The sequence below is a fragment of the Procambarus clarkii genome, chromosome 30 (genome assembly GCF_040958095.1).
Source record: "Procambarus clarkii isolate CNS0578487 chromosome 30, FALCON_Pclarkii_2.0, whole genome shotgun sequence".
In the NCBI taxonomy this organism is placed as follows: Eukaryota; Metazoa; Arthropoda; class Malacostraca; order Decapoda; family Cambaridae; genus Procambarus; species Procambarus clarkii.
In genome coordinates, this window is record NC_091179.1 from 4,511,637 (window position 1) to 4,522,096 (window position 10,460).

The following is a 10,460-nucleotide window of genomic DNA, read 5'->3' on the forward strand; positions in this document are numbered from 1 at the left end:
AAGGTCAAGTTTTTCCGGGATCCGTCCTCTTACTGTGAGAAGGACTTGTCGAGTTTCTTGTTTTGTTCGTACTTGGCATCTCTCTGCTGACACCACATAGTTCAGCTTTTCGAGATGGCCAAGGGCCATATGCAAGGGATAGTGGAGGACAATGACTTTACTTATTTTATCCTCTGGTTTCAGTTCCTCACATTTTGCGTAATTTTTTAGAATCGTAGCGGCCGACTCGTCTTTTGGCCTCAGAATGTATTCTCCTTTGAGATTAGGTTTTGCCCTAACCTGGAGCTGGGGGTACTCTTTTTCCAGGTCCACTACAGTAGCGTAGGAAGACTTACCTTCCGTGTGCTGCACTTTGAAGACCGGAAACGTAGATCTAGTCTGAGGCGCTGGGAGAGCTGGAGAAGCTGGAGAGATTAATGGGCGATGGGTCGTCATGGATTGGCTTGTCCTGTTAGCCTTATTCACGTGATGCCACTCGCCGTCACTTTCGGAACTGGTATCCATTATCGATGGTCTTTTCCTACTCTGAGCAGCATTGCTGGATCGATTATAAGTCAATTGGAATTCCATGATGAAATTTCAAATGATCACTTGTGGAGTGGTCTGGTGAGTGAAGGACGTGACGTCTGGTGTACAACTACACAACTGTGGAATAGAACATCTCCGATTTTATATCTACATTTGAGTGAGGTGGAAGGGGTGATGTGGCATTAACACAAGACAGAACAAGAAGTGGCATTAATAGGGTATTAATTTCATCAACACAAGACAGAACAAGAAGTGGTATTAATAGGGTATTAATTTCATCAACACAAGACAGAACACGAAACAATGGGTATTGAATAGAAGTGTTTGTAGAAAGCCTATTGGTCCATATTTCTTGATGCTTCTATATTGGAGCGGAGTCTTGAGGTGGGTAGAATATAGTTGTGCATTAATTGGCTGTTGATTGCTGGTGTTGACTTCTTGATGTGTAGTGCCTCGCAGACGTCAAGCCGCCTGCTATCGCTGTATCTATCGATGATTTCTGTGTTGTTTACTAGGATTTCTCTGGCGATGGTTTGGTTGTGGGAAGAGATTATATGTTCCTTAATGGAGCCCTGTTGCTTATGCATCGTTAAACGCCTAGAAAGAGATGTTGTTGTCTTGCCAATATACTGTTTTTTTTTGGAGCTTACAGTCCCCAAGAGGGCATTTGAAGTCATAGACGACGTTAGTCTCTTTTAAAGCGTTCTGTTTTGTGTCTGGAGAGTTTCTCATGAGTAGGCTGGCCGTTTTTCTGGTTTTATAGTAAATCGTCAGTTGTATCCTCTGATTTCTGTCTGTAGGGATAACGTTTCTATTAACAATATCTTTCAGGACCCTTTCCTCCGTTTTATGAGCTGTGGAAAAGAAGTTCCTGTAAAATAGTCTAATAGTGGGTATAGGTGTTGTGTTAGTTGTCTCTTCAGAGGTTGCATGGCGTTTCACTTTCCTTCTTATGATGTCTTCGACGAAACCATTGGAGAAGCCGTTGTTGACTAGGACCTGCCTTACCCTACAGGGTTCTACGTCGACTTGCTTCCATTCTGAGCTGTGGCTGAGAGCACGGTCGACATATGCGTTAACAACACTCCTTTTGTACCTGTCTGGGCAGTCGCTGTTGGCATTTAGGCACATTCCTATGTTCGTTTCCTTAGTGTAGACTGCAGTGTGGAAACCTCCGCTCTTTTCCATGACTGTTACATCTAGAAAGGGCAGCTTCCCATCCTTTTCCATCTCGTAAGTGAAACGCAACACGGAACTCTGCTCAAATGCCTCCTTCAGCTCCTGCAGATGTCTGACATCAGGTACCTGTGTAAAAATGTCGTCAACATACCTGCAGTATATGGCCGGTTTCAAGTTCATGTCGACTAAGACTTTTTGCTCGATGGTACCCATGTAGAAGTTTGCAAACAGGACACCTAGGGGAGAACCCATGGCGACCCCATCTACTTGCTTATACATGTGCCCATCCGGGCTCAAGAAGGGTGCCTCTTTAGTACAAGCTTGGAGTAGTTTCCTCAGAATATTTTCTGGTATGTCAAGAGGAGTACAGGCTGGATCACGATACACTCTGTCGGCTATCATCCCGATTGTCTCATCCACAGGTACGTTGGTAAACAGCGATTCTACGTCCAACGAGGCTCTTATCCCTGTGGCCCGTGTGCCCCGCAGTAAGTCAACAAATTCCTTTGGAGACTTCAGGCTGAAGGCGCAAGGAACATAAGGAATCAGCAGGCCGTTGAGTCGCTTCGCCAGTCTGTACATGGGTGTGGGTATCTGGCTAATGATTGGCCGAAGTGGGTTTCCAGGCTTGTGTGTCTTGACATTTCCATACGCATATCCGGGTTTATATTCCCCAATGATCTTTGGCAGGTGGAGTCCGGATTTCTTGGCGTTCACAGTTTCGATCAGTTTGTTGACCTTTGCTTTTAATTCGGCTGTAGTGTCCTTCGTTACCCTTTGGAACTTAGTTTGGCCAGAGAGTATGATGTTCATTTTCGCCAGATATTCGTCTTTTTTAAGAATGACATATATTGGCGACTTGTCACCTCTCCTGATAACTATCTCCTTGTTCTCACGAAGGCTTTTAGCTGCCGCTTTGAGATCGGGGGACAGTATGGTGCTTCTGTAATTGCCTCGATTCTTTCCTCCTTCTGCAATAAGTTCTGCTTGTAAGGTATCTTTGGTAGTGACCTTCTTTTGTGTCTCGAGGTCGAATATGTCGTCCAACAGAATTTCCAACTCTACTTTCCGGGCCATCTCACTCGGTCTGGACATAACATGACAGTTTATGCCCAGATTTAGGAGAGTGACTTGGTCCTCAGTGAGGTTAATTCCTGCAAGGTTCAGGAAGCCATCTCTTGGTCGTGGAATTGCCATAGGTCCTCCATATAATGTTGTTAGTTTCATTATATGGAGGACCTATGGCAATTCCACGACCAAGAGATGGCTTCCTGAACCTTGCAGGAATTAACCTCACTGAGGACCAAGTCACTCTCCTAAATCTGGGCATAAACTGTCATGTTATGTCCAGACCGAGTGAGATGGCCCGGAAAGTAGAGTTGGAAATTCTGTTGGACGACATATTCGACCTCGAGACACAAAAGAAGGTCACTACCAAAGATACCTTACAAGCAGAACTTATTGCAAGAGGAGGAAAGAATCGAGGCAATTACAGAAGCACCATACTGTCCCCCGAGCTCAAAGCGGCAGCTAAAAGCCTTCGTGAGAACAAGGAGATAGTTATCAGGAGAGGTGACAAGTCGCCAATATATGTCATTCTTAAAAAAGACGAATATCTGGCGAAAATGAACATCATACTCTCTGACCAAACTAAGTTCCAACGGGTAACGAAGGACACTACAGCCGAATTAAAAGCAAAGGTCAACAAACTGATCGAAACTGTGAACGCCAAGAAATCCGGACTCCACCTGCCAAAGATCATTGGGGAATATAAACCCGGATATGCGTATGGAAATGTCAAGACACACAAGCCTGGAAACCCACTTCGGCCAATCATTAGCCAGATACCCACACCCACGTACAGACTGGCGAAGCGACTCAATGGCCTGCTGACTCCTTATGTTCCTTGCGCCTTCAGCCTGAAGTCTCCAAAGGAATTTGTTGACTTACTGCGGGGCACACGGGCCACAGGGATAAGAGCCTCGTTGGACGTAGAATCGCTGTTTACCAACGTACCTGTGGACGAGACAATCGGGATGATAGCCGACAGAGTGTATCGTGATCCAGCCTGTACTCCTCTTGACATACCAGAAAATATTCTGAGGAAACTACTCCAAGCTTGTACTAAAGAGGCACCCTTCTTGAGCCCGGATGGGCACATGTATAAGTAAGTAGATGGGGTCGCCATGGGTTCTCCCCTAGGTGTCCTGTTTGCAAACTTCTACATGGGTACCATCGAGCAAAAAGTCTTAGTCGACATGAACTTGAAACCGGCCATATACTGCAGGTATGTTGACGACATTTTTACACAGGTACCTGATGTCAGACATCTGCAGGAGCTGAAGGAGGCATTTGAGCAGAGTTCCGTGTTGCGTTTCACTTACGAGATGGAAAAGGATGGGAAGCTGCCCTTTCTAGATGTAACAGTCATGGAAAAGAGCGGAGGTTTCCACACTGCAGTCTACACTAAGGAAACGAACATAGGAATGTGCCTAAATGCCAACAGCGACTGCCCAGACAGGTACAAAAGGAGTGTTGTTAACGCATATGTCGACCGTGCTCTCAGCCACAGCTCAGAATGGAAGCAAGTCAACGAAGAACTCTGTAGGGTAAGGCAGGTCCTAGTCAACAACGGCTTCTCCAATGGTTTCGTCGAAGACATCATAAGAAGGAAAGTGAAACGCCATGCAACCTCTGAAGAGACAACTAACACAACACCTATACCCCCTATTAGACTATTTTACAGGAACTTCTTTTCCACAGCTCATAAAACGGAGGAAAGGGTCCTGAAAGATATTGTTAATAGAAACGTTATCCCTACAGACAGAAATCAGAGGATACAACTGACGATTTACTATAAAACCAGAAAAACGGCCAGCCTACTCATGAGAAACTCTCCAGACACAAAACAGAACGCTTTAAAAGAGACTAACGTCGTCTATGCCTTCAAATGCCCTCTTGGGGACTGTAAGCTCCAAAAAACCCAGTATATAGGCAAGACAACAACATCTCTTTCTAGGCGTTTAACGATGCATAAGCAACAGGGCTCCATTAAGGAACATATAATCTCTTCCCACAACCAAACCATCGCCAGAGAAATCCTAGTAAACAACACAGAAATCATCGATAGATACAGCGATAGCAGGCGGCTTGACGTCTGCGAGGCACTACACATCAAGAAGTCAACACCAGCAATCAACAGCCAATTAATGCACAACTATATTCTACCCACCTCAAGACTCCGCTCCAATATAGAAGCATCAAGAAATATGGACCAATAGGCTTTCTACAAACACTTCTATTCAATACCCATTGTTTCGTGTTCTGTCTTGTGTTGATGAAATTAATACCCTATTAATACCACTTCTTGTTCTGTCTTGTGTTGATGAAATTAATACCCTATTAATGCCACCTCTTGTTCTGTCTTGTGTTAATGCCACATCACCCCTTCCACCTCACTCAAATGTAGATATAAAATCGGAGATGCGTAAGTTCTATTCAGTTGTGTATTTGTGAACTAAAAGTCTTTGAAAATGTAATAAGTTTTACGAAACGCGCTCGTGTCGCGTCAGACTAGAAATAAAAATGAATTTTGGAGAATTGATTTTTGATTTACCTCCAACAGTGAAAAGAAATATATATATATATATATATATATATATATATATATATATATATATATATATATATATATATATATATATATATATATATATATATACAGACTGGCGAAGTGACTCAACGGCCTGCTGACTCCTTATGTTCCTTGCGCCTTCAGCCTGAAGTCTCCAAAGGAATTTGTTGATCTGTTCACTTGAGAATGAACCAAATATATATATATATATATATATATATATATATATATATATATATATATATATATATATATATATGTATATATATATATATATATATATATATATATATATATATATATATATATATATATATATATATATATATATATATATATATATATATATATATATATATATATTGCTATCTTCAATCCGGTGCCCCTAGGAATCACATGAGACAAGCCCATGACATCACTCTAATAGACAAAACCCAAGATGCAAGAAGATTACAAATTCTTGAGGCAATTCACATAAGAATAGAACAACCTACCATGAACACCCAAATCACGGGACTATTTACTCTACCCACCATGAGAGTAAGGACAAGACCAGAACATAACGATGCCAACACAGAAGACAATGTCCAACATAACAGGCCAATTACACTGGATTAATCTTTGTGTTTAGATAGGAGCTGCCTCGTATGGGCCAATAAGCCTTCTGCAGTTACCTCTATGTTTCACCTCACATTTATCCCTTATGTATCCCCCCATGTTTTCACCTTTATTGTATTATCACCTGACCCAATGCGTGTATAAAATCAACCAGCATTGTAAGATCTGTTCACTTGAGAATGAACCATGGAGGTTCGAAACGTTGTGCAAATTGTATAAATAAGTGTAATACACTCTATAGTAAATTACTTCTTTTTTTTTCACCTTAAAAGTACGAAAATGAGTTTTGGAGAACTCCTATTTCAACTAAGCTCTGATGCTAAGAAAATAGTTAGACGGATAGAAGCCCTAAACCAGAAAATAATAAATACAGAATATGCGGTCATATTCAATGAAACATGTTTGAAAGAAAACCTGCTTCCAGTATACACCAATATATATATATATATATATATATATATATATATATATATATATATATATATATATATATATATATATATATATGTCGTACCTAGTAGCCAGAACTCACTTCTCAGCCTACTATTCAAGGCCCGATTTGCCTAATAAGCCAAGTTTTCCTGAATTAATATATTTACTATAATTTTTTTCTTATGAAATGATAAAGCAACCCTTTTCTCTATGTATGAGGTCAATTTTTTTTTATTGGAGTTAAAATTAACGTAGATATATGACCGAACCTAACCAACCCTACCTAACCTAACCTAACCTATATTTATAGGTAAGGTTAGGTTAGGTAGCCAAAAAAAGCTAGGTTAGGTTAGGTTAGGTAGGTTAGGTAGACGAAAAAACATTAATTCGTGAAAACTTGGCTTATTAGGCAAATCAGGCCTTGAATAGTAGGCTGAGAAGTGCGTTCTGGCTATTAGGTACGACATATATATATTTATATATATATATATATATATATATATATATATATATATATATATATATATATATATATATATATATATATATATATATATATATATATATATGTAACAAACGAAAACAACAAGAGAAATAAAGCAAGAAATCCAAACACTAGTATATATATAACTCATCCTGCAGGAACACAGCAAAAAATTAATCATTAAAAACTGGTAAGAAGAGGCCAATTTTACCACTGATATGCATGAAAACCGCTCAGTCAGGAGGCCTGCAGTCGCTACAACCATCCTCCCCCTACTCCCTTGATGGGGTACTCACTGGCATTCCGAGGAACGTCGCACCGGTAGAGGTCTGACCGCCATACAGTGTTCGTAGGACACAACATGGAGTTCCATTTATAGTAGACGCAGGAGAGGTAGCCCTGGGTGTTCGTCGAGTCTGTCGTCACATAGCCCGGTATGTAGCATGATCCTCCAGCCACGGGGGTTACTAGAAGCGAAAAGATTTAAGTATTTTACCATCCACCCAAAACTCCTGCTGTTAATGGTAGTAGACCTAATACTTATGCTGAGAAGGAGAGTGGACTTAATTCCCAAATATTTATACTATTTTAGAGAATATTTGTCTGTCTGTTCAAAGATGGAGGATACACAGTTGGGGCTTGCTTCACCCAAATTGGCCGAGTGAATGCGCTGGGTTAGGGGATGAACATTGGTTGGCCAGGATTGCCAAAATTTTAAACGGAACAGCGTGTCTGGGTCACTTTCAGACCTTCACGACGACTTTTGTCTCTGCAGGCCAGCTACAGCTAAATATTTTCAAAGCAAACTTTTCAACAATAATTTTTTTATAGTAATATACACCATTAATCACTGATCTTGGGAAAATTAACATAAAACTCCAGCTTCAATAATTTGCCCGTACTTGCATAAAACAGGCGATACTGCCACAGTGTTAAAGAATTCTCAAGCAACAGCGCTTTTAAGGAGTAATGTGTAACTATTTTTTTTTTAGTATATCACACCACTGAACTCACATTGCCGACCATCTACACATTAGACAATTATTTTTATAAGTGAGAAAGAGACAGACAGACAGATACACACAGGGACAAACACAGAGACAAAACAGAGAGAATGACAGACACAGCAAGAGAAAGAGACAGATAAAGAAAGTGACAATGACAGAGACTCCCTCCTCCTCTCATGCCCTCCCCCTAATCTCCCATGTAACATTGAAAAGAGAGACATTTATATATAGTCCCCGTTCTCTTAGTCTTCCTCCTTCCTCTCGGCCAGTCCCTCATCCTCTCCTTTTCCACTCGTCCTTCCCTTCCGTCCTCACCCTTTCCCGTCCCTTCTTCCCCCATCTATCAGAAAATGTATTAAGAAGGTCTGAGACAACTGTATGGGTTTCTGAGTATATTATCTCGATCACTAAAAACTCTAGGGTAGTAACACCATATATTTCACATGAACTCCATGAAAATCAGCACATCTTCTGAATATGTTGATTTACACGAGGGCAATTAGGTAAATTCCTGGTTTATTCCCCTTCCTTGTTATTCATTTTCACATTACTCATCAACAGTGTTGTAATCCAGAGAGGAAATCCCTTCTGCGTCTGTGCTTGCTTCTGCATTTTATAAATTCTATGTAAGTAATGCTTATAAACTATATTCTGTTGCATTCTATATTTTATTGCTTCTCTATTGCTTTTATATAGGCATTAGAGAAGAAATGTTTACAACTCCGAACAGACTGGAAAGTTGTCTGCATAAAAGGACGCCACCATAACCCTATTCAAAAGTGCAAAGTGCTTACCGGAACCGATCACGGGGGACAAAATAGTCAGGACACACGCCAAGACGGCCTGAATATATAAGAAGAGGTACAACTTCATAGTTGCAGAATGTCGATTTCAGAACAACTGAGCGCGAAGTTGTTCGCGCTTTGACTCGCGGCCCGAGCTCGAGTGCTGTCTGTCCAAGAGCGCTAATGCTCATATCTCGCTTCACGCCGCTCATGCACTAGACTAACATAGTTCCACATACGTGTCACGACGTTGATTGGTCCGCTCGATAATGCCCCACCTTCTTGTCAACACGCTGATTGGTCCGCTCGCCACTGCCCCACCCCATCAAGATGCTGATTGGCCCGCTCGTTACAGCACCTTCGATTGCAGTGGATAGACCACTCGCAGATTTACCTGCTAAACGGTGCAAGCTCAGCAATAGTTGGTCCAATGACTGACAAATTTACCTGCGGTCCATATTGGTACAGAGCCAGCAATGGGCGTTATATCATATATGTATTTTATATACCTAATGGTAGTAAAGCTTTTAGAACTAATGAGATAATATAAAGTTGCTAAATGTAGGAAAGCAAGGGTTGTGATACTTGACAGGTGGTGATGCTTGGCAGGTGGTGAGGCTTGACAGGTGGTGATGCTTGGCAGGTGGTGATGCTTGGAAGGTGGTGATGCTTGGCAGGTGGTGATGCTTGGAAGGTGGTGATGCTTGGAAGGTGGTGATGCTTGGAAGGTGGTGAGGCTTGACAGGTGGTGATGCTTGGCAGGTGGTGATGCTTGGTAGGTGGTGATGCTTGGAAGGTGGTGATGCTTGGAAGGTGGTGATGCATGGAAGGTGGTGATGGATGGAAGGTGGTGATGGATGGAAGGTGGTGATGGATGGAAGGTGGTGATGCTTGGAAGGTGGTGATGCATGGAAGGTGGTGATGCTTGGAAGGTGGTGATGGATGGAAGGTGGTGATGGATGGAAGGTTGTGATGCATGGAAGGTGGTGATGCATGGAAGGTGGTGATGCTTGGCAGGTGGTGATACTTGGAAGGTGGTGATGCTTGGCAGGTGGTGATGCTTAGCAGGTGGTGATGCTTGGCAGGTGGTGATGCTTGGTAGGTGGTGATGCTTGGAAGGTGGTGATGCTTGGAAGGTGGTGATGCATGGAAGGTGGTGATGGATGGAAGGTGGTGATGGATGGAAGGTGGTGATGGATGGAAGGTGGTGATGCATGGAAGGTGGTGATGCTTGGAAGGTGGTGATACTTGGAAGGTGGTGATGCTTGGCAGGTGGTGATGCTTAGCAGGTGGTGATGCTTGGCAGGTGGTGATGGAGGGAAGGTGGTGATGCATGGAAGGTGGTGATGCTTGGCAGGTGGTGATACTTGGAAGGTGGTGATGCTTGGCAGGTGGTGATGCTTAGCAGGTGGTGATGCTTGGCAGGTGGTGATGGATGGAAGGTGCTGATGCTTGGAAGGTGGTGATGGATGGAAGGTGGTGATGCTTGGCAGGTGGTGATACTTGGAAGGTGGTGATGCTTGGCAGGTGGTGATGCTTAGCAGGTGGTGATGCTTGGCAGGTGGTGATGGAGGGAAGGTGGTGATGCTTGGCAGGTGGTGATGCTTGGAAGGTGGTGATGGATGGAAGGTGGTGATGCTTGGAAGGTGGTGATGCTTGGCAAGTGGTGATGCTTTGAAGGTGGTGATGCTTGGAAGGTGGTGATGCTTGGAAGGTGGTGAGGCTTGACAGGTGGTGATGCTTGGAAGGTGGTGATGCTTGGAAGGTGGTGATGGATGGAAGGTGGTGATGCT

At 42.6% G+C, this 10,460-nt stretch overlaps 1 protein-coding gene across 1 annotated transcript in view; it reads right to left on the minus strand.

Moving 5' to 3' along the window:
• Positions 1-8,850, minus strand: part of LOC138369834 (mucin-3B-like) — a 118,070-nt gene extending 109,220 nt beyond the window's left edge. The window contains exons 1-2 of the mRNA XM_069333575.1: positions 8,677-8,850; positions 7,172-7,342 (exon numbers count right to left, since the gene is read on the minus strand). Coding sequence (XP_069189676.1) covers positions 7,172-7,342; positions 8,677-8,755 — 250 coding nt within the window. The 5' untranslated portion in view covers positions 8,756-8,850. The remainder of the gene's footprint in view (positions 1-7,171; positions 7,343-8,676) is intronic.
• Between the last annotated feature and the right edge of the window lie 1,610 nt (positions 8,851-10,460).